The 25,227-nt window shown below is 43.7% G+C and overlaps 1 protein-coding gene across 1 annotated transcript in view; it reads left to right on the top strand.

Annotated features, from left to right (window-relative positions):
• Positions 1-13,884, top strand: part of NINL (ninein like) — a 172,583-nt gene extending 158,699 nt beyond the window's left edge. The window contains 5 exon segments of the mRNA XM_053200333.1: positions 946-1,104; positions 2,086-2,199; positions 6,646-6,855; positions 8,964-9,077; positions 12,899-13,884. Of these exon segments, the coding sequence (XP_053056308.1) occupies positions 946-1,104; positions 2,086-2,199; positions 6,646-6,855; positions 8,964-9,077; positions 12,899-13,090 (789 nt within the window). The 3' untranslated portion in view covers positions 13,091-13,884.
• Positions 13,885-25,227: the final 11,343 nt, after the last annotated feature.

Here is a 25,227-nt window from a genome sequence, read left to right as displayed (position 1 = left end):
TAAATAATCCAAATCAGAACAACTTCAAGCAAGGTTCCATCATCTGCTTCTCAAATCTTCAAAAACATAGAAATGAAATGGTTGTTAGCAAAGCCCTGGGGAGAGTGGTGTGTGTGCGTTGCCAGTAGTGCTGAAAACAGGTTCAGAGAACCCCACTCTGCCAACACTTGGAGCCACTGACAGTCGGCCTCGAGAATGGACTGCTGTGGAAAAAAAGCAAATAAGCAGAAATGTGATTTATATGAAGATATTCACAACATATAGTTTAAAGTAACTGGCATTTCCATGGGGAGAGACTGTAGGGGCAGTGTTCTAGTTGCTGTTCCAGCTCATGGGGCATTCACTTAGCCACCCAGTGGGCATCTGTTGTGCATCCACCATCTGTTGGGCAGTAGATACTGGATAAAAGCAGAATATACAATTTAATCACCACCTGCACCCTGCTGAAAGATATGTTTAGGTGTTTAATGACAAAAGATCAGATCATGACCTGAGCCTACTTTGAGGAGATTCATATACTTCAAATTTAACAAGGTGTTTTCTTTCAGACTACTTAAAATAATAATTGGACATAACCATGAAAGAAATAAGAAAAATATGGAAGATCTTCAGAGCAGTGGTTTGGATGTTCATGATGTAGCCACCTCTGGCAGTTGAGATATGTCTCATTTCCTCAAGGGAATAGAGCACATTTTCGCATCCTTAGTACTGTGGCCATTTGGGGTGGGATCAGTCCTGCGCTGGAGGATGCTGAGTGCCTCCACCATGAGATGCCTTAGCCGTCCCCTTCCCAGTTCTGATAACCAGCAGTATCTCCAGACATTGCCAGATGTTCCTTGGGGAACAAAATGGGTCCTGATTGGGAACCACTGGAATGATATGAATTAAGCTCCTGGTTTAAAAAAAGTAACTTTGGCATCTGTATTTTAACCCGTTATGCTCCAGAGTCAGAAATGCAAGGATGAAGTGTCCCGGCTCAATCACAAGATCCTTCAGCTAGGAGAGGAGGCCTCTGTCCACCAGGCCCAAGATGAGAAGAACCTCATCAACATTCAGCTGTTAACACAGAGACTGGAGGAGGCCGGGCACCAGGAGGAGCTGCAGGTGAGTGGTCTAAAAACATCAGCAACAGCCTTAAAATGCCTGGAGGTAGGCTCACCCCTCAGGTAAAGAGGGGAACTTAACAAGTATGTGCTCTGGAAAATTTGTAGGCTTCAGCAGCCTTGCAAATTCTCAATATCTAAAAAAAAGTAGCAGAAAGGGATTAAATCCTGATGCTAAGAGAATAAATTGGTAGACCTCTTTGGAGGACATTTGGGCAAAATATGTGTCAAGTGCCTCAAGAATGTCAGTATGCTCTGACTTTATAATTCTACTTATGGGAATTTTATCTGAGCATCGTGGGCAGACTTAGCTGGAAGTGTTTTCATTGCTGTGGTATTTATAATAGCAAAACAGAATTGGAATCAGCTTGAATCATCAATAATACTGAGTGAGTCAGTAAATTATGGTACAGTCATTAAAAATCATGTTTTCCAATAATATTTAATGTTATGGGGAAATGCTCAAGATATAATGAGGAAAGCACAGCATATAATGCTGTACCAGTGTTATTGATAGAAACACATGTGTGGAAGAAGGGCTGAGATCACAGCACAATGTTGGGATCATGGTGGTTTAAATTTTGTCATTTTTGCTTTTCTATAAATTTCTGAAGTTTCTGCATTAAACATGTATCAGACTGATGGCGTGCCTGGGTGGCTCAGTTAGTTAAGTGTCTGACTCTGGATTTTGGCTCAGGTCATGATCTCATAGTTCATGAGATGGAGCCCCCGTTGGGTTCCCATGCTGATAGCACGGGACCTGCTTGGGATATTCTCTCTCTCAATCTCTCTCTCTCTCTCTCTCTCTCTCTCTCTCTCTCTCTCTCTCTCTTCACCTCCCTCCCTCCCCCGTCTCCCTCCCCCACTTCCTGCTTGCTCACACACTCTCTCTCTCAAAATAAATAAACTTAAAAGAAATAAATAAATATGCATCAGACTGCTGAGATATTCTTGTACTTGTGAAATTATTTTTTTTAAACAGAGTGAGCTAATCCAAAAACTTGAACTTGAACTTGAACACATGAATCAGGAATGTCAGAGCCTGAGACTGTCACAGTCACAGCTGAGAGAGACCCTTGAAGAAAGTCAAAATCAGGTGGGTGTGCATGATGGCCAATGGCTGGGTCTCAGCTGGGAGGAAAGTCAACACAGTTTAGCACTGACAGAGCCTTGTCAGGACTGGTCTGGCCAGAGAGGTTATTGGGCTGCCCTGAGGTTACACAGCTGGTGGGCACTTACCAGGCCTGAGACTGAAGTTGAGCCTAGTCCAGGATTGGTTGACCCTGAGCAGTCCATGGGCAGAGCTTCTGTTTATGCACAAGGGAAGGAGGCTGACAAGCAGTGCTTTTGGCTGCACCATCTGCAGAACAGAAGAACAAAGGAGAGCTGTGGGTAGCCTCTGAGGAGGGGGGAGTGTCGTCAGATCCAAGGACATGAGGTGGAGTAGTCCCTTGGGTTAGCAAGCTCAGTGTGCCCGTCTTGCCCTCACACAGGCTTATGTGTGCACAGAAGCCCTGAAATTGCATACACATGTGGGTGTCGAGCTCCTGCCTCCCACTTTGTCTCCTGCTCCAGCATTTACTAGTGCACCAGGCTCTAAAGGTACAGAGGTAGGAAAGTGGAGAGCTTGCAGTTTGGGACAAGCAGATGAGAGCAGGACAGGCCAAGCAGGGATGTCAGGATGCCCTGACAGCATGGTGTGCAGAGACATGAGAGAGGGGGAGCTGGTTCTTCCTGGGGGAGCAGGATGAGAGAATGGCAGGTGTGTGATGGCCTAATGTGGACTCAGATGTGCGTTGCGCTTAGAGGGCTGGGGGCTGTAGATAGAAAAGAGGGGTCATGGGAGAAGCCTCCCAAGCAGTGTGGAAGAGGTTTCTAATTCACTGGCCTGTGGCCCAGGGCCCTCACTTGAGTGTGGCACTGGCATGCCTCCCTCCTCTGAGCAACTTCACAGACTCCCTGACTGGCCCCAGATGCCACAGCTGGACTTGGCTGTGGGGTCCCCCTACATACCCAGGGCTTTATGACGTGCTATTGGGGGCTCATGTGGGCTTTCAGCCATCCCGCTGCAAACAAGCGCTCTCGCAGAGGTGCCTCTGAGTATTTGGGGGTTCCCTTCTCTGTTTTTAAGTCTGAAAGGAACCTTGAGAAATTGCCTTGACCAGCTTGAGCCCTTTGAGTCCAGGAATCAGCATTCAGCCATTGTCATGGGCAGAAGGGACCTTACTTAAGCAGTTCTCCTGTGATGTGAGATGGTTCCCCCTTGTTATTTAGAAGAGGAACCCCCAAAACCACATTGATGGGAGTTCACATGAGGGAAATAAGAGGAGCCTGTGGGTACTTAAGGATCTTCTAGAGGAGCCATGGTAGAGTGGGCGCGGGACCACTTGGGAGGAGCCAGTGTTGTCACTGGTACAGTTGTGGGTGATTTTAAGGAGGAGCGCCCTGGAGGTCAAAGAGAGCAGGTTGGACAGGTATGAGCAGGGGGGCAGCTTGGGTGGGGCCATGAGAGGTCCTGGCAGAGGGACTTTGCACAGCTCAGAAGGTGTGGTGCACGGGAGCACAATGCTGTAAGCATCACATGCCCTTGGGAATGACCATCTTGGTTCTGTGTTGCAGTACATCAAACCACCCTCAAACTTGGTAGCTTCTAGCACTGTTCATCATTATCCTTCATGGTCTGTGGGCTCGCCGGCGCAGCTGGGCTGTTTTCACTTGAGATCTCAGGGGGCCATTGCAATCAAATGAGGTTAGGGCTAGCATCATCTGAAGGCACAGCTGGATCAGATGTTTGAGAGACTTCAGGTCACAGGGCTGGCATGTGGTGTTGGCTGGTGGCTGGGGGCCCACTGGTGCTCTCAGCTGGAGCACCCACACCTGGCCTCTTGGTGGCATGAGGCTGTCTGAGCATAGCAGTGAAGTTCTGAGAGGATAGGTGACCAAGCACCCTTAGAGGAGCAGATAGAAGCTGCCAGGCTTCTTAAGACTGTGTCAGGGCATTCCAGAACATCACTCCCCTGACATTTTGTTGGTCCAGCTTGGATTCAAAGGGAAGGCACAGAACCCACCTGTCCATCAGGGGAGGACACAGTCCTCACCTCTCAATGCAAGGAGAGTACAGCTCCCATCCCTCAGGGGGCAGGAACAGCAGCCTGTGAGCTCAGGTGGGAGTAGCCGATGGCTGAGGTGGCTCACTGCCATGCCCCTGATCCCAGAACACAATGGCCCTCTTTTCCTGGCATGGGCTGCCCCAGTGGTCTCTGGGGACATCTTTCCCTTGTCAAGTGATAGTTGGGCAGGGGTCTCCAGAGTTGGCCCAGACTCTAGCCAGTCTCAGTTCTGCAGGGAGGGAGATGAGGAGGGCTTGGGAGGAATTCAGCTGAGACGGTGTTATGGGCTGTTTGCCTTGCTCAGAGAGCCACAGGGTAGGGCCACAGACACAGAACTCACACTGGGCCACACAGTGGCCTCCTCCCAGGAGCTTGCACCAGGCATCTGTGTTCAGAGCAGAGAGATAGCTGTAGCAGTTAGCAGCAAGGGGCATGGGAACAGTGTGTTCTAAGGAAGAGGGCATAAGGGTGTTGGGGAGTGCTGTCAGAGAGCAGGAACAGCTTTGGAGTGGGTGGGCATTCTGACATGGAGTCACAAGGGCCTGGGCTGGGACTCAACTTCCATCTGGGGTGTCTGCAGGATGACTGAAGCATGAAAGTCGGGAGGGGGCTACATTTGTGGGGGGTGTGTTTTAGAACTGGTTCTCCTCTCTCCCTTCTCTGTCCCTCTTTCTAAGGTTCCCAGACCCAGTTCCAGCGTGCAATTATCAGATACCAACAGGGTGTCTGAGAATTCAACTCCATTCTTATACTATCTGCCTGGAGACAGCATCAGACCCCACAGGTTAAGGGTTAAGGGTGTAGTCCTACAACACTACTCCCTACCCCCATCTCAGAAGCCAGTCATACCCCCCAGGCTATTAGCTGTGTTTCTGACCAGCCAGCTACAGATTGGATGTTTCAACCTCCTCCTCCTGAGGTTTGACTAATTTGCTAGAGTGGCTCACAGAACTCAGGGAAACACTTAACATTTAGCAGTTCATTAAAGGATATGTTAAAGGAAACAAATCAATAGCCAGAGGAAGAGATACATAGGGTGAGGTCCCAAATATCTGTCCTCAGGGAGCTTGAGCCCCAGCCTGGGGGTGCGTGGAAGTGTTCCTCCTCAAGCATAGAAGCTCTCCAAAACAGGGACCAAACAGCTGGCTCTTGGGTTTTTATGGAGGTTTCATTATATAGTCATGACTAAGTCATTGGCCACTGGCTGACTCAACCTTCAGCCCCTCTCCCCTCCTGGGAGGTTGGGGGATAGGACTGAAAATTCCAATCCTTGATCACGTGGTTGACCCTCCTGGCAGCCAGCCCCTCCCCTTGGGTGCACTTCAGAAATCACCTTCATTAATAATGAGACATCTATTTCACGTCTGTGGCTCTGAAGCATTTTTAGAATCTGTGGATGAAGACCAGATATCTCTGAAAAATATATTTTGGTCATCTGATTTTAGAAGTCATTATATTTCACTCCTCCAAAAGAGCATAGTAGCTGTCCTGGAAACTGTGTGCAGGTGTGTTTCTCTGGGATGACTCCTGTCCTAAGAACAGCCACACATGATGGTAATGACATGGCCCCCTAAGACAGCCCCTCAGAGATGCATGGGGATACAACGACCTGAGGTGTAAAGCCTCATTGTTGCCCTTGAGTAGCGATAGCTGGCATCCTCCCTGTCTCTAATCACATGGTCACCTCAGACCTATCCTAAGTGTGACTCTTGATGGAGGTACCTCCCTCTCCCATCTCTGGGGCCTCAGAGGTGTGTGAGGGCTGACATACCAAGTTCTTGTAGTGTGCCAAGGAAATTCTGTATATTCTTGGTGAAGCCTCTAGAATCAAAGTGATTTAAGTGGTGTTTAATAAAAGGATTGGCCAAGTTACCCACAACTCCAGTGAAATCTTGCCATCCACTGTGGTTGGGGAGCCAGGGGCTGGGGTAGTTCTGCACCTGCTGCCAGGGTCCCTTTGGCCTTCATCATATGCTCCATTGCTCTCTGTGGCCCTGGTCTCAGCTGCCTAAGGAGTATGAGCTCTCTGCCTAAAGGAAAATCACCATGCAAGGCCTGCATGGATTATAATTGTTAAACAGACTCCATGAAGTTTGCTGAAATGTGTAAACTGGACAGAGTATGGCATGATTCTCCCATGGGTGCAGCAGGAAACCTCAGTGTCACCACTTTGAGGCTACAGACCTGAGTCTTCTTGACTCTCTCTGTGTAGAAACTCTGGCTAAACCAGAGTTTGGCTGTCAGAATACAAATGAATAGGTTCTTTATGAACCTTACATGTAGCTGCAGATGCATGGACCAAGGAATAAGGATGCCTTGTGTGCCCTTCCATTTGTAGGGTATCTGTAAGCATGGAGTTTTGCATGTCTAGTAATGACCCCATAGCTCTCAGCAATCACACCAGCACTATCATGGCCTTCTCCCCGGTGCAGCTGCATGGAGCCAACCTGAGGCTAAGGCTGGCACAGTCCCAGCACTCGGAGGAGGTCCACCAGCTGCAGGAGCAGATGCAGTGGCTGGTGCCTCAGGACCACATGACCAAGCTGCAGCAGCTACTGGAAGAGGAGCGGCAGGCCACTCAGCAGCTCCGTGATGAGTGCATTCTCCAGAAGGAGAAGGGGAGGCGGCTGGAAACACAGTGGGTGAGTGGAGACAAGGGCCCTGAGGCCCAGCTGATGGTGCCAGGGGTGGCGAGATTGGATCACTGATCACTCAGCCAAAAACTGCCATCCCAATTCGTAGAAGTCTGGTTATACCACAGCTGCAGGCCCCTGATTTTCACTGTGAACAATGTGGGATTCTAACAGGGGCCAAAGATGGATCAGGGAGGGGTGGCAAACCTCTTGGAGAAGGCATCTCCCACCCCCTCAGAGTGATAAGCCAGCTGACCCAAAAGGCCTCTTCAACATGGGGGCAACAGGTCCACCCAGACAGGTTGTCTTTGGGGGCTGCACATGTCTGTGGTAGGCCACATGGCTAAATGTTAGGGACCACACACTCAAAACTGCTTACAGGGCCAGAAATGTGGTGATACAGAGGCCATGAGGGAAGCTGTGGGTGGCAGTCCCACCCATGTAGTCCTGTGGAATCACAGGCCCTGTGTGCCAATTCTCCTGATTTCAAAGGAAAGCCAGAAACTAGATTTTTACAGAAACATTCCCAGTTTCCAAATGATGCATCTAATTTAAAAAGAATCTGAAACCATTTTGCAGACTGAAAAAAATCTACCCACAGGCACACAAAGACTGCAGAAGTTATTTATTTGGGTGCACACTGATCTAGGTAGGGGAGATACAGAAACAGACACACATGGCAAAAGCCTGTGCCCTCCTGGAGCCTATATTCTGGTGTGGTGGGGAGACAAATGAAAACATGAGTCATGAGGATAGCATGTCAGATGGTGATGAGTTGATGAGTGCTCTGGAGCGGGATGGTGGCCAGAGAAGGCCTCACCAACGTGTTACTTGAGCCAAGATGTGCTGGAGTTGAGAGAACAAGCCATTCACTTAATCTGGAGAGAGTGCTACAAGTAGCAGGAGCAGTATATGCAAAGGCCCTGAGGTGGTAATGGCCTTATTTAAGGATAGCAAGGATGAGAGGGAAGCAAGAGGAAGATGGTGGGACAAAAGGCCAGTGAGGTGGTGGCACACACTTGGGGACCCTGGCTGTGCATCAGGCACTGCATTAGGCATCTAGAGACATAGAAACAGAGTTGTTGCCTTAAAGAGCAGGATACTGTGGCTCAGGGCATGGACTGCAGAGATTGGGATCCAGGCTTCACCATCTCCTAGCTGAGTGACTTTGGCCAGTTACTTAACTTCTCTGCTTCAGCTTCCTCATCTGTAAAAGTTGGGTGCCAGTGGTTCCCACTAAAAGCATCAGTGTGAGGCATCAGAATTGGCACTTTTAAAATGCTTGAATAGTTTGGCATGTGTGTACCCTACTTAAGTGTTTAATTTAAAAGGCTGGGGCGGGGGGGGCACCTGGGTGGCTCCGTCAGTTAAGCGTCTGACTTCAGCTCAGGTCATGATCTCATGGTTTGTGAGTTTGAGCCCTGCATCAGGCTCTGTGCTGACAGCTCAGCCTGGAGCCTGCTTCAAATCCTCTTTCTCCCTCACCCTCTGTCCTTCACCCATTCACATTCTGTCTCTCTCTCTGAAAAATAAATAAACATTAAAAAATAATAAAAAAAAAATAAAAGGCTGAGAAAACACCTACATCCTCAAATGCCACAGTGTAGTTCATTGGGAAATGTCGGGGTGGGAGGGTGTGGAGATAGGAGCCTGAGGACAAGAGGGTGCTTCCATGAGGAAGAAATTGGAGCAAGACTCAAAAGGTTGGTAAGATTTGATGTTTGTGAAGCATAAATCCTAATGAAGAATAACCTATCCGCATTGTGCAAAAATGTTAAGCAGGAAATAAGTTCACCCATGATAGAATATTGATAAAACAAAGAAATGTAATCAGAAATCCTTTAAAAATACTCAGTAACACATTTGGGGAAACTCACTTTGGAGTAATTTATGATTAAATGCCCAGGAAAACAGTCTGCTAATTCTTGAACTACAAAGAGCAGTGTCAGCTTTGTGACCTGTGGCAGAACATTGTGTGTCTGTTACTCTGTGCAGATGAAAGGCTCTCCCTTTGCTCTCAGATATGTACATTTTAGCTAATTTCCACTCTGAAGTAAATAAGCCTGAGATGATTCTTTTAGAAATGTAAATTATTGGTCTGTAACCTTTTGTGACAGGAAGAACATGAAAAGGAGCTGAAAGACACTGAGGAGCGGGTGGAAGAGGTGGGAAGGGCTCTGAAGAACGTGGACATGCTCCTCCAAGAGAAAGTAGCTGAGCTGAAAGAGCAGGTCAGTGATGGATATCTGTCATTGCCACATGCACTTTCTGAACTTTCTCCTTCCATGGGTGTTCAAGTAGCTAATTCAGGGAGAGACTGTCCTCACAGAACACAGAGAGCCCCCGTGTTCATTTGGAACCACTGAACCTAGGGCTCCATCTAAACTTTGAGAAACTGAATGTACAAATTTTTTTCAGAAGATTAACAGCTAAAATCAATCAATAGAAAAATTGATTTTTTAAAATATATTCCTTACACTGTATTTGTATATTGTGTTTGTTTTGGGAATTGTTTTAAGGTACATTTGAGAGGTGTTCACATAATCTCAGAAAGGATGTTCATTTATTCATTTATTCAGTCACTGGGCAGATACTTACTGAGCACCTGTCATGTATCATGGCATTCATTGTTCTAGGAAGACTCTAAGATGGGCCCTCCTGGGCCTTACGTTCTGGCAGTGGAGACAATAACAAGATATATGACCTCAGGTGATGAGAAATGCTCACTCTCAAGAAGAGATGGATGGCACGTGGTGGGGATGGTTGGGGACCACTCTGAAGAGATGGCATGGGAGCAGACACCAATGACAGCCATGGAAGTCTGGTTCTGAACCCCCCTTTCCCCCCCCAGTGGAGGCCAGGTTGGCTTTTTGGAAGAGAGGTGCTCATGTGGTGGGACTGTCCTATGCAGTGTTGGGCTGAATGCCTGTAGCACCTCCAGTCAATGGGAGTGTCATAAAAGGGCACCCATGTGTTTCCCTGTGTGCTAGGGGACATGCTAGACCCCAAGCAGGAGGGGCATCCAAGCAGAGGAGCAGTTCAGGTATATGTCCTTAGATGGGACCAAGTGGAGTACATCAGCAGACTGCCAGGGAGGTGGCTGTAGCTGCTATGAGCTGATGGGTGGGTGCGGGTGGGCAGGACCCCCTCAACATTAGGAGTTTGGATTTTATTTTACTTTTTTTTTAATGTTTATTCTTAGAGAGAGAGAGAGAGAGAGAGAGAGAGAGAGATACATAGAATGAGTGGGGGAGGGGCAGAGAGAGAGGGAGACACAGAATCCTTAGTAGGCTCCAGGCTTTGAGCTATCAGCACAGAGCCTGACACAGGGCTGAAACACACGAACCATGAGATCATGACCTGAGCTGAAGTTGGATGCTTAACCGACGAAGCCACCCAGGTGCCCTGGGATTTTATTTCTGATGGCAGTTAGAAGCCATCTGAAGATTTTAAGCAAGAGCATGATATGATCTATATTTTTAAATAAATCACTCTGGGGGAAAAGAAAATATTTGGGCTTCAATAGGCTGCAAAGACCAAAAAAAAGAAGGCCATAGCTGTTCTGCTTGATGAAAGCCCACAGTTGAATTCAGCCAGCAAGGTCAATCAGTAAGAACTGGTGGCTGGGCAGCCAGCATGGACGGTGCTGGGAGGGGGAGGCAAGGCTAGAACGAAGCAGGAGACAGAGAAAAGGCTCAGCCAAACACCAGCTACTCCAGAATAGTTCTGTTCAGAGCTAGAAGAAATTAAGTATGAGAGTCTGCAGAAATATTTTCATTATAGTAGTCAAGTCTGTTTAGAGGGCTCCTGAACTGAGCTCAAACAGGATGAAATGTCCAGGCCACCTCTTGTTCCCTGGGAGGTGGGAGGTCCCATTGGGAGTCACACCTCCCTCCCTGACCATGCTCCTGGCTTTGCAGCTCCCTCTCTGCCATCCACTGACTCTCCAAGTGTTACAGACACTTGGCGACCCCCCTTGCCCTACGGTCGTTCTCTTACACAAAGCCACAGTTTGCTTCTTCTTGCCTGGCAGATCCTCAGTCTTGGTTAAATCCTGTGGCTCCTGCACACCTGCCCCTGTGCGGTGAGGTCCTGTCCACAGCCCTACACCCACCCCACCCCACCCCACCTCACCTCACCTCAGAACTAGCTTATGCTCTAGCCAAGTGAACCAGCCACCTGTGACTGTGCATGTGCCACAACGCCCAGACCCTCCCTTCTCCCAGGCCCTCACTGCCACCTGAATCCAAAGGTAAAGGAGCCCTGGCCCTGCCTCTGCCCCTTTTTACCAAAGTACCTGCAGAGGGTTATCTGGACACCCTCACCTGCCTTCCCGTGTGTTCACTCATGTCACTGGCTGAAGTCCAAAATATTGGTGTTGTGGTGGATGCCCCCACAGTGTCTGCAAGTGAACCCGCCAGCTCAGCCTCAGAAGGGATGCAGAACCCAGCCTCTTCTCACTCCCACTCTCATCCTCTGTGCCCTACAGTGTCCTTGTTTCCTCCTGGGCTATGTTCTCAGTGCAGGAGTGGCAGCAGTGCTTTCCCAACATGGTTGAGGTGCTGGCCCTTCTACTCGGAGCCCTCCAGGCCTCTCATAGCCCTAAGAGTACCAGGCAGAGTTCCTACAGAGGCCTCCAAGGCTCTGCAGGATCTAGTTGCCCCCAGCCCTCAGTGGCACCCAGCCAGCGTGTCAGCTGTAACTTCCTTTCAGTGGGCTTCTCACTGCCATGCCCCCGCAGCCCCAGGTCTCTGGCCATTCCAGCCATCCCCAGCCTGGCCAGGCTCTGGACCTTTGCACCTGCTCCTCCCTTTGCCTGGAATGTTCACATCCAGACAGGCTCAGTGCTCCTTGCCCTGTTTTGTTCAGATCTCTGTTCAAATGACAACGGACAGAGAAGCTTTCCCTATTCACCCCAACCAAAATAGGAACTCCCTCAGCTATCTGTCGCCTTCTGGTGAAACCAGTAACCTGAGTGTTAATAGGACTAGTAAGTGCAGCTGTAACTTTTCACCAAGATCTTTTTTGTTTGTCTGTAAACATCCCTGACTCTTCTCCTTGGGGGAGGCAGGTTAGAGTCCAGCCCTCCCATCTCCATCTTCTCCTTTGGCTATCTCTCCTTGACACATAACTCCATGCTGAGTGATTGTGTTTGCTGTACATCAGGCAGGCAGACTTGAGTTCGGTTATGTGGGGTTTTCTCTTAGCACTTGTCATGCCTCCACACCATGTATTTGTTTCTGGCATGTCCACTTCCATCAGAATATGTGCTCCTGAGAGCAAGATCATTGCGCAGTATGTCTGGCAGTACTTGTTGAATGAATGAATGTAGTATTGACTTTTGAAGCCCAAGGCTAGGACCCCGGTTGGCATTGTATCTTGAACAAGGACTCATAACTAGAGTGGCCTTGTGTCCCCATCACCATGGCTATCGTGTGTGGTAACCAGCCCATGCACTTGGGGTTCCCAGGGTGGATGTAGTGTCAGAGTGTGTCCTGTGAGACATGGTGGCCCTGCAGAGCACACTGGTAAGAACCAGAATGACATGTTTTATGTTATGTTGAGTAGTCCTTTTTAAAGACTGGTGATTTTAGGACAGCTGGATGGCTCAGTCGGTTAAGCATCCAACGTCAGTTCAGGTCATGATCTTGCAGTTCACGAGTTCAAGCCCTGCATCAGGCTCTGTGCTGATAGTTCAGAGCCTAGAGCCTGCTTCGGATCCTGTGTCTCCCTTTCCCTCTTCCCCTCCCCTGCTTGCACTCTGTCTCTCTCAAAAATGAATAAACGGTTAAAAAAAATTTAAGGCTGGTGGTTTTGATCTTTTTTATATCTTCATTTCATGGTAAAATCAACTCTCATAAAGTTGACTTAAATTTCATCTTTCATGCCAGGTTTAATAAAAATTGTCATTATACCCAATGTTTGTGTATGAGATATGTAAAAACCCTGGAACTGTGTTCCAAACACACTTGAAAGAGTGGGAGGGGCAAGCTGTCATGCAACATTTCTGCACTAGAATAATAGTAAAGTATGGTTTTTCTCTCCTCCCTAGTTTGAAAAGAACACAAAATCTCATTTGCTGCTCAAGGATCTCTATGTGGAAAATGCTCACCTGACAAAGGCACTTCAGGTCACCGAAGAGAAACTACGAGATGCTGAGAAGAAAAACTGCATCCTGGAAGAAAAAGTTAGAGCTCTCAACAGACTCATCAGTAAGATCGCTTCAGCTTCCCTCTCTGTGTGAAGGTTGCTTGTTTTCCTGGAATTCATTTTGAAAGAATATCTTTTAAAATTAAGCCACCATGATGTCATAATATCCTAACGTTCATTGGTTGTGCACCCTTGGACATAGATTTCTGATTTCTTGTTCACCTTACACGCGTTTAAAAATGTCTACTGTGCCAGCTGCTCAGGAAATAGACATGCTGGAAAAGACTACATTTTTATTAGTAGTCCTGGGTAATTTCTCCGGTAAAATTCTCAGTTTTGCTACTCATTGGTGAAACAATTATGGGTAGCTTTCAGTGAAGTAAGACTAAAAGAAAAATGGTAAAATCAATCAATTTCAATGTTGTACTTTTGACCTTGGCTACAGAGAGTAAAATGAAAAATAAGGGCTCTGGACAGTTTCATCTTTTCACTGTTATTGCTTTGGGTTTAGATCATTAGCATTCTCAAGCTGTGTCTGTACAAACATTCTAGAAAGACTCCTTGCTGAGACTGTCAACCCTGCGATCAAAGACAATGGAGGGGAAGCCCCCTCTTCAGGGACTGCTCTACCACAGGAAGATGTTTGGAGAGCGCTTATTTTAGGTCTGTGGTCTCAGGGATGATGGTATTGCAAATGCAATCTTTCCCTCATTGAAATGTCATCACACTGGAAATTGTATTATATGTAAAGAAAAAAGAAAAGTCTAGTTTTATATCCAAAATATACATAAGTTATGGTTATTTGGTTTATGAGAATAAACTACTGTATGATGAAGAATCACTGTATTTACAAAAACTCTTTTCTATTAAAATTGTTTTAACTTCTAAGTTTTTATTAAATATTTTAAATAGAAAAATAGTTTTATAAGAAACACTCCTGTGCCCATCAACTAGATGTATTAAAATCCTTCTGCTACATGTAGATAGAGGTGCAGCCCCTGTTCTGTTGCTGTCAACCTCCTTCTCCTTCCTGGAGTCAGCCACTACCCTCAAGCTGCTGTGCCCTGTCTCCTTCTGTCTGTCTGAAAGCACTATGGAAATACACAAAAGACTGGCATAGAGGTGCCTGCCTGGCTGGCTCAGTTGGCAGAGCATATGACTCTTGATCTGGGGATTGTGAGTTCAGGCTCCACATTGTGCATGGAGCCTACTTAAAAAGACCAGAACAGATGGAAAGATCAGTTCTTGGATAGGGAGACTCAACAACATAAAGTTGGTTCTTCTAAATTAACTGATTAATGTAATATAGCTCCAATAAAAACACAAGTGGGTGTTCCTTTCTCCAATCAACCCCTTGTCCAGAGTTGGACAGTTCTAAAGTTTACATGTACAGCTAGATAAGCAAATAAAATAATATGGAAAATTTTAAAAAGAAGAGCAATGAATGGGAACTAGTTCTACTAGTTGTTAAAATAGTTTCAATATAGTTTGAGTTACATGGTTGTATACATTTGTCAAAACTCATCAAAGGGCACAGTTCTTCATTCACTGTGGACTTCTGGCTGGGACTGGAGTAACAAGGAGATTGGATCTAGTAGACATGAACAACACTATCAAACAATTGACATTTATAGTCTCCAACAACAGCAGAAGTGCACCTAGAATATTTACAAGGATAGACCATGTTGTGGACCTTGAAACAAGTCACAAAAAAATTAAAACAATTTAAGTCATACAAAGTACTTTCTCTGACCACAATGGAATTAAATTAGGAATGAAGACCGGAATGATATCTAGGAAATGCTCGAATATTTAGAAACAATAATACACTGTTAAATAATTCATGAACTATTCAGTTCATGGAAATCAGGAGAAATTAGAAAATATTTTGAACTGAAAGGAAATGAAAACACAACTTAGCAAATTTGAGGTGTGGAGCTAAAGCATTACTTAGTGGAAAATTCATAGTCTTAAATTCCTGTATTAAAAATGTCTCAAATCAATGACCTCCACTTCCACCTTAAATAACTAGAAAAAGAAGAACAAAGAAGCCCAAAGTGAGCAGAAGAAAGGAAATAATGAAGATCACAGAAGTCAAGGAATAGAAGAACAATGGTGGCAAACTACACACTGTAGGTTAGCTTCATGGCCTGTTTTTGTAGTTTGCATGGCATAGTCATACCTATTCACTTATATACTGTCTATGCCTACTTTTGTGCTCAGTATCAGACACTGTGTGGCTGACCTGAGTGGAAATCAAGAGTTGGATGCTTAACTGACTGAGCCACCCAGGTGCCCCTATACACATATGTTTTGTACCATGTGAATATATTAAGTGTTTCTTGTAAAATCACAAAATAGAATAATAAATTCAACCCATCCTAAATAATATAAATTGTTTAAAGCAATACATCATCTGAAATCTGCATCTCCCTCTACATCTGGAAAAATTAATACATATCATTATAGATACCATTTTTTAAAAACTTGTATGACTAAGACAAAAAAGGGAAAGCAGATATATAATATTAGGAATGACCATATGTACAGAAAAGTAAAACATTTCAATATACTTCAAAATACAGATTAAAATTGATTTGGAAAAATACAATTAACTAAAATTTACTCAAGAAAAAGTCAACACTTTGACCAAAAATTAAAGAAAATTTAAAAATTTATCAAAGGTCAACATTTCTCCCCCAAAGATTCATACCCAAATTGTTCTGTAAGTATTAAAGCTATTTTTAAGGTTACAATTCTGTTTTTAAAAGACAAAGGAGGGGCGCCTGGGTGGCGCAGTCGGTTAAGCGTCCGACTTCAGCCAGGTCACGATCTCGCGGTCCGTGAGTTCGAGCCCCGCGTCAGGCTCTGGGCTGATGGCTCGGAGCCTGGAGCCTGTTTCCGATTCTGTGTCTCCCTCTCTCTCTGCCCCTCCCCCATTCATGCTCTGTCTCTCTCTGTCCCAAAAATAAATAAAAACGTTGAAAAAAAAAAAAAAGACAAAGGAATGAGCATCAACTCATTTGAGACACCAGAACACTAACACCAAATCTGGCTGTGGTGGCCACCCTGTACTCCTGTCTTTGTGGGGTTCACAGTGCCTTCACTCATCTGGGCTGACTGGTGGGCTGTGATGGAAGTGGGACTCGTTCAGTACCAAGCCTAGCCTCTCAGAAAAATAGCAGCACCCACTTCCAATGTCTTAACTATGCGTGCAGAACCCAAGTAAGATCTGTAGAATGCCCCAGCTGAGCCCCATCAACCCACAGAATCATGAGAGCTAATAAAATGTTGTGGCATAAAGACACCATATGTTGAGTGGCTTGTTTCATAGGGACAGATAATTAACACCACTGACAACGCACATATAGACACATGCACACGTACACATTCCCCTCGTCCAAAGCACTGTAAACCAACATTACTCACAGTTGGGAAATTCCCCAACAAATGAAGAGCAAATCAAATCTCTCAGCTGATAACCTGAGTAGTGAACACACCATGGCCAAGAAGAATGTAGCCCAGGGAATGCAAAGTAGTTCAACAAAAAAAATTCTACATTTCATTTTTTTAAGTAATCTATATGCCCAATGTGGGGCTTGAACTCATGCCTCCAAGGTCAATAATCACATACTCTACCAACTGAGCCACCTAGTGCCAGAACAAAATTCTATTTATGTAATTCATAACACAAGAAACCATATGATCATTACTCAAGTTCCAAAACCATACTTAGAAAAATCATATATTAATTACCATTGTTTTATTTTTTAAATTTAGTTTTACTTTTTAATTTACATCCAAGTTAGTTAGCATATAGTGCAATAATTTCAGAAGAATCCAGTGATTCATCCCCTAAGTATAGCATCCAGTGCTCATCCCACAAGTGTCTTCCTCAATGCCCATTGTGCATTTAGCCATCCCCCCACCCACAACCCCTCCAGCAATCCTCTGTTCTCTGTATTTAAGAATCTCTTGTGTTTTGTCCCCCTCCCTGTTTTTATATTATTTTTGCTTCCCTTCCCTTATGTTCATCTGTTTTGTATCTTAAATTCCACATATGAGTAAGGTCATTTGATATTTGTCTTTCTCTGACTAATTTCACTTAGCATAATACCCTCTAGTTCCATCCACATTGTTGCAAAGGGCAAGATTTCATTCTTTTTCATTGCCGAGTAATACTCCATTGTGTGTGTGTGTGTGTGTGTGTGTGTGTGTGTGTGTGTGTATACTCCATATATATACATACATATATATATACATATATATATATACATACACACACACACACACCACATCTTTATCCATTTATTCATCGATGGGCATTTGGGTTCTTTCTATACTTTGACTATTGTCAATAGCACCGCAATAAACATTGGGGTGCATGTGTCCCTTAAACAGCACACCTGTATCATTTGGATATTTACCTAGTAGTGCAATTATGGGTTGTAGGCTGGTTCTGTTTTTAATTTCTTGAGGAACCTCCATGCTGTTTTCCAGAGTAGCTGCACCAGTTTGCATTCCCAACAGGAGTTTAAAGAGATCTTCTCTCTCCACATCCTCACCAACATCTGTTGTTGCCTGAGTTGTTAATTTTAACCATTCTGACTGGTTTGAGGTGGTATCTCATTGTGGTTTTGATTTGAATTTCCCTGATGATGATGTTGAGCATTTTTTCATGTGTCTGTTGACCATCTGGATGTCTTCTTTGGAGAAGTGTCTATTCATGTCTTCTGCCCATTTCTTCACTGGATTATTTGTTTTTGGGGTGTTGAGTTTGGTAAGTCTTTATAGATTCTGGATACTAACCCTTTATCTGATATGTTGCAAATATCTTCTCCCATTCCATCGGTTGTCTTTTAGTTTTGCTGATTGTTTCCTTTGCTGTGCAGAAGCTTTTATTTTGATGAAGTCCCAAAAATTCATTTTTGCTTTTGTTCCCTTGCCTCTGGAGACTTGTTGAGTAAGAAGTTGCTGCGGCCAAGGTCAAAGAGGTTTTTTGTCTGCTTTCTCCTCGAGGATTTTGATGGCTTCCTGTTTACATTTAGGTCTTTCATCCATTTTGAGGTTATTTTTGTGTATGATGTAAGAAAGTGGTCCAGGTTCATTCTTCTACATTTCGCTGTCCAGTTTTTGCAAGACTATTTTCTGTCTGAAGAGACGGTCTTTATTCCATTGGATATTCTTTCCTCCTTTGTCAAAGATTAGTTTGCCATATGTTTGTGGGTCAATTTCTGGGTTCTCTATTCTGTTCCATTGATCTGAGTGTCTGTTTTTGTGCCAATACCATACTGTATTAATGATTACAGCTTTGTAATACATCTTGAAGTCTGGGATAGTCATGCCTCCAGCTTTGGTTTTCTTTTTCAGGATTGCTTTGGCTATTTGGGGTCTTTTCTAATTCCATACAAAGTTTAGGATTGTTTGTTCTAGCTCTATGAGAAATACTGGTGTTATTTTGATAGGGATTGAATTAAATAGGTAGATTGCTTTGGGTAGTATCAACATTTTAACAATATTTGTTCTTCCAATCAAGGAACATGGACTATTTTCCCCTTTTTTGGTGTGTGTCTTCTTCAATTCCGTAAGCTTTCTATAGTTTTCAGTGTATAGTTTTTCACCTCTTTGGTTAGATTTATTCCTAGGTATTTTATGGTTTTTGGTGCAGTTGTAAATGGGATCAATTCCTTGAATTCTCTTTCTGTTGCTTCATTATTATGTATAGTAATGCAACCGGTTTCTGTGCATTGATTTTATATCCTGCGACTTTGCTGAATTCATGGATCAGTTCTAGCAGTTTTTTGGTAGAATCTTTTGGGTTTTTCATATAGAGTATCATGTCGTCTGCAAAGAGTGAAAGTTTGACTTCTCCTTTCCAATTTCGATGCCTCTTATTCCTTTGTGTTCTCTGATTGCTGAAGCTAAGACTTCCAATTCTATGTTGAAAAACAGTGGTGAGAGTGGACATTTCTGTCGTCTTCCTGACCTTAGGGGGAAAGCTCTCAGTTTTTCCCTGTTGAAGATGATATAAGCAGTATATGGCTTTTATGAATTTGAGGTATTATCCTTCTATCCCTACTTTCTTGAGGGTTTTTATCTAGAAAGGATGCTGTATTTTGTCTAATGCTTTCTCTACGTCTATTAAGAGGACCACGTGGTTTTTGTCCTTTTATTGTGATGTATCACATTGATTGATTTGCAGATATTGAACCAGCCTTGCATCCCAGGTATAAATCCCACTTGATTGTGATGAATATTTCTTTTAATCTATTGTTGGATCTGGTTGGCTAGTATCTTATTGAGAATATTTTGCATCCATGTTCATCAGGGGAATTGTCCTGTAGAACTCCTTTTTAGTGGGGTCTTTGTCTGGTTTTAGAATCAAGGTAATGCTGGCCTCGTAGAATGAGTTTGGAAGTTTTCCTTCCATTTCTATTTTTATGAACAGCTTAAAAAAAATAGGTGTTAACTCTTCTTTAAATGTTTGGTAGAATTCCCCTGGAAAGCCTTCTGGCCCTGGACTCTTTTTTATTGGGAAATTTTTGATTACTAATTCCATTTTTTTACTGGTTATGGGTCTGTTCAAATTTTCTATTTCTTCCTGTTTCATTTTTGGTAGTTTATATATTTCTAGGAATTTGTCCATTTCTTCCAGATTGCCCAATTTGTTGGCATATAGTTGCTCATAATATTCTCTTATTATTGTTTTTATTTCTGCTGTGTTGGTTGTGATCTCTCCTCTTTCATTCTTGATTTTATTTATTTGGGTTTTTTTCTTTTTCTTTTTGATCAACCTGGCTAGTGGTTTATCAGTTTTGTTAATTCTTTCAAAGCACCAGCTCCTGGCTTCATTGATCTGTTCTACTGTTTTTTGGGTTGTTTTTATTTTTGTTTTTGATAGCATTGATTTCTGCTCTAATCTTTATTATTTCCCATCTTCTGCTCACTTTAGGTTTTATTTGCTGTTCTGTCAATGTCTGTAAGGTGTAAGGTTAGATTGTGTATATGAGACCTTTCTTCCTTATTTAGGAAGGCCTAGATTGCTGTATACTTCCCTCTTATGACCACCTTTGCTGAATTCCAGAGGTTTTGGTCTGTGGTGTTATTTTCATTGGCTTCCATATACTTTTTAACTTCCTCTTTAACTTCTTGGTTAACCATTCATTCTTGAGTAGGATGTTCGTTAGTCTCCAAGTATTTGTTGTCTTTCCACATTTTTTCTTGTGGTTGATTTCGAGTTTCATAGCGTTGTGGTCTGAAAATATGCACTGTATGATCTCGATCTTTTTATACTTACTTAGGGCTGTTTGTGTCCCGGTATATGGTCTATTCTGGAGAACGTTCCATGTGCACTGGAGAAAAATGTATATTCTACTTTAGGATGAAATGTTCTGAATATATCTGTTAAGTCCATCTGGTCCAGTGTGTCATTCAAAGCCATCGTTTCCTTGTTGATTTTTTGCTTAGGTGATCTGTCCAGTGCTGTAGGTGGGGTGTTGAAGTTCCCTACCATTATGGTATTATTATCAATGAGTTTCTTTGTGATTAATTGATTTATATATTTGGGTGCTTCCACGTTGAAGGCATAAATGTTTACAATTGTTATATCTTCTTGGTGGATAGACTGCTTAATTATGACATAGTGCCCTTCTTCATCTCTTGTTAGAGTCTTTTAAAATCTAGATTGTCTGATATAAGTATGGCTACTCTGGCTTTCTTTTGGAAAGAAAGCATGATAGATGGTTCTCCATCCCCTTTCTTTACAATCTGAAAGTTGTCTTTAGGTCTAAAGTGGTTCTCTTGTAAACAGCATATAGATGGATCTTGTTTTCTTATCCATTCTGTTACCCTATATCTTTTGATTGGAGTGTTTAGTCCATTGACAGAATGAGTACTAGAAGATATGAACCTATTGCCATTCTGTTGCCTATAGAGCTAGAGTTTCTGATGGTGTTCTCTGGTCCTTTCTAGTCTTTGTTGCTTTTGATCTTTTTGTTTTGTTTTATCTTTTCTCCCCAAATTTCTTGCAGGGCTGGTTTAGTGGTTATGAACTCCTTTAGTTTATATTTATCTGGGAAACTCCTTATCACTCCTTTTGTTTTGAATGACAGTCTTGCTGAATAAAGAATTCTTGACTGCGTATTTTTCTGATTCAGCACATTGAATATATCCTGCCACTTTCTAGCAAGTTTCTGTGAATAGGTCTGCTGTGAACCTGTCTTCCCTTATAGGTTAAGGACTTTTTTTCCCTTGCTGCTTTCATGATTCTTTCCTTGTCTGTGTGTTTTGTGAATTTGACTATGATATGCCTTGGTGATGGTCAGTTTTTGCTGACCATGTTCAGAAGACTGAACACAGTCTTCTCTGTGTTTCCTGGATTTTTATTTCTGCATCTTTCCCCAGGTTAGGAAATTTTTCTGCTATGATTTGCTCACACAAACCTTCTACCCCTTTTCCTCTCTCTTCATCTTCTGGGACTCCTATGATTTGGATGTTATTCCTTTTTAGTCACTGAGTTCTCTAATTCTTATATCATGCTCTTTTGCCTTAGTTTCCCTCTTTTTTTTTCTGCTTCATTATTTATTGTCCATAAGTTTGTCTTTTATATGGCTGATTTGGTGCTCTGGTTCATCCATCCTTGCCTCTGTGGCATCCATTAATGATTGTGTCTCAGTTGTTGCATTTTTAATTTCATCCTGACTAGATTTTACTTCTTTTGTCTCTGCAGAAAGGGATTCTATGGTTTTTTCAGCCACATCTAGTATTCTTGTTATTTTAAATTCTGGTTCAGACATCTTGTTTATATCTGTGTTACGTTCCTGGCTGTCATTTCCTCCTGATCTTTCTTTTGAAGTGAATTCCTTTTTTTTTTTTTTTTTTTTTTTTGCCATTTTGCAGGAAGGAAAAGAATTAATAAAATAAATAATTAAATTTAAAAAATTAAAAACACAAAAAATCAAATAAAGGAAGCTAGATCCTAGGTGTGTTTTTGTCTGGTTTTTGAAAGAGGCTTGATAGGCTAGACAAGAAAGAATAAGAAAAGGAAAAGTTAAAAAAGAAAAAGTTTTAAAATATTTTTAAAATGTCTACAATAAAATGGAATAAGATGGAATGAAGAAAGTAAAATAGACTAAAAATTTTTACAAAAAATAATAAATATAGTAGAAGAAAAAATTAAAAATCTTTCTTTATAAAAACAGAAAATAAAAATAATTTTTTCCTCTTTCTGTGTCCAAGAATAAGAAAAGAAAAAAAAATGAATAGATGAACCATCGAACAGAATGAAAGACTTTCCCCTAGAAGTCAAACTGTGAAGCACTTTATAAGTCTGTACACTAAGCAAGAAGAGAGACGTGTGGTCATTCTCTAGGGCTTGATTGATGCAGTTTGATGGGATTTTGTGTAATGGCACTGTTCTCCTGTAGGTGGTGCTGCTTAGCTTACTGTGGTGGATCAGTGTGGCCTGCGTATGCATGTATGCCATGTGTGGGAGAGGTGAAAATGGCATCATCCAGCCTCCCAGTCTCTAGCATCAGAACTCTGTGCTCTTGCCAATTGGCAATTAAGCACCCCTCCTTTGTCTTCAGCTTCTTTCTACTCCTTCCTTCTACGCTGTCGGTGACCAAGCCATCAGCCTGCCAAATGTCACTTCCCTCCTGTTAGGGTCAGGCGTAAGGCAGGGTAAAGATAGGAGTCAGAGGCTAAAAAATTTTAGCAAAGGCTTTATTTGGGAACTAAGGTCTCGGGTGAGGTTCCGTGACTCGGAGAGAGAGAGAGAGAGAGGTCAGGGAAGTTGCACCCAGGTGTGGTGGGGTGGGGTTTTTAAGCTGCAGCAGTTCCGGGTTTAGGTCCGGGTGGGCCTTTTTCGTGTCAGGTCGTGCTGTGTCTCAGTGATTGGTTGACCTTCAATTCATTCTGGCACGCTACTAGGGGCTTTTCATTGGTTTGCACTGGCAAGATGGCCGTCCCCTCTACTGTGGTTCCAAGGACATCCTAACACCTCCCGAATTTCATCTCACGTGGGGCTGTGTTTCCAAACCCCTTACTTCTGAGCACCCTGCAGCTTGAACCCACTCTGGCCCCCTGGGGGAGGGCCTCGAGCAATGGCCAGATGCTGGCCTGTTCTCTGAGCGTGCTCATGCAACCGCGCCTCTGCAGAGGCCCTGAGACTGCTGCCAGGTGCTAGCCAGCCCCAGAGAATTTTTGTGTAATTGTGTAGCAGCAGTTTAGGGACTATAGTAAATCACAACACACATCTGGCACCAGGCTTCATGGCACCCTAGTGTTGTGGTAGGGTCTCCTCCCTAAGGAGAGGGGAGAAAAAGGAGAGAAAACTTCAAGGTAACCTGGCTATGTGCCTCCGTGACATCCCTCTTGACTTTGTAAACGGAGACTAATCAGACTGCATGTTTATCTGTGTTACCATATATGGGAGACAAATAGAAAATGTATAAAAAACTATGCCATGTGAGGTTCAGTGCTCAGTTCTTTGGGTACAAAACCAACTGAGCGGTGCTGGCACGAATAAAGTTGCTTCCTGGAAATCAAAAAGCCTCAGTGGCACGACTCTGTGGGAGAATCCTGCTACGGCATCTTAGTTTCAACACCAGCAAACATGGCTGTAATCTGGGGTCCGCTGGGCCCTTTGCTTGTGGGGAGGCCACACAGCCTCTACCAAATGTCCTCCCTGCAGGGGAACTACTTCCCCTCCGTGTGGCCCTAGGACCCTTCGGACCTCACTGCTCCTGGAGATTTGCCCTTCCCATCAGAGCACCGCCAGGTATCCAGGTATCGAGCTGCAGAGCTCTGTATAAACCCTCTCCTTTCTCCTTTTCCCTTTCTTCAGTTCCTTGCAGGTGTTCCCACTCTTTCTCCTAGTCGCCAGCTGCTTTTGCGGGGAGTGCTCTTCCTGTACTCTTCCCTGTCTCTGCCCTCGGCAAAAACAGCTCCCCACCCTCCGTGGCTTCTCTCTCCCCCAGTTCATCTCTCTGTGCCGTGTACTTGCCGAGTTCTGTGGCTCAAGTTATGCAGATTGTTGCATTAGTCCTCAGATCAATTTCTCTAGGTGTGCAAAATGGTTTGGTGCTGATCTAGCTGCATTTCAGGGACGAAAGAAGCAGAGAATTTCCATGCTGCTCTGCCATCTTCCCCACTGTTTTTTTTATTTAAAACAATTTTTTTAATGTTTTTTTATTTTTAAGAGAGAGAGCATGAGTGGGGGAGGAGCAAAGAGAGAGAGAGACACACACACACAGGATCCGAAGCAGGCTCCAGGCTCCAAGCTGTCAGCACAGAGCCCAATGCAGGGCTCGAACTCACAAACCATGAGATCATGACCTGAGCTGAAATCGGCACTCCACCGACTGAGCCACCCAGGCACCCCAACCATTGTTTTATTTTTAATTACAACATTGAATTTATTTTGAGACTTCAAGTTGCACGGAGAGAGGCCACAGGTTTTGGTATTTTTCCTCAAGTATGGAATAGAAAAGTTGAGAAAGAAGACTGGCATCCAACCAAGTCAGGAAAAAGATAAGCTGCCACTTGTTGCTAGCAGTGGTCATTTTTCTGGAAGTTCTAGACAATATCAATATGAAAAAATGAGTTTATATAAATACTAGGATGTGGCCAAGTCATAATAATTTGCAGCTTTTTACATGTTTCAGCTGCAGCCAGTTAGGAAATATAATAGAAAAAAGACTCCACTCACATTAGGACTAAATTGACAATAACTAGGAAACCATTTAGAAAGAAATGGGATTGGACTTTGTGTGAGATGAGTTAGCAGTGAGCACATTGGTGGCAGTGTCTGCTAGGGAAGGGGGAACAGACTTTCATTTCCTACATTAACTTATTTTCCCTAGTTGCATGTATATTACCTGCATAAGAAAATACATGTTTATGGGAATGCAAGCTGGTGCAGCCACTCTGGAAAACAGTACAGAGGTTCCTCAAAAAACTAAAAATAGAACTACCCTATGACCCAGCAATTGCACTACTAGGTATTTATCCAAGGGATATAGGTGTGCTGTTTCCAAGCAACACATGCACCCCTATGTTTATAGCAGCACTATGAACAATAGCCAAAGTATGGAAAGAGCCCAAATGTCCATAGATGGATGAATGGATAAAGAAGATGTGGCATATATATATATATATATATATATATACACAATGGAGTATTACTCGGCAATCAAAAAGAATGAAATCTTACCATTTGCAACTATGTGG

This window comes from Acinonyx jubatus, chromosome A3, assembly GCF_027475565.1.
Source record: "Acinonyx jubatus isolate Ajub_Pintada_27869175 chromosome A3, VMU_Ajub_asm_v1.0, whole genome shotgun sequence".
Taxonomy (NCBI): domain Eukaryota; kingdom Metazoa; phylum Chordata; class Mammalia; order Carnivora; family Felidae; genus Acinonyx; species Acinonyx jubatus.
This window is presented reverse-complemented; position numbering and strand designations above follow the sequence as displayed.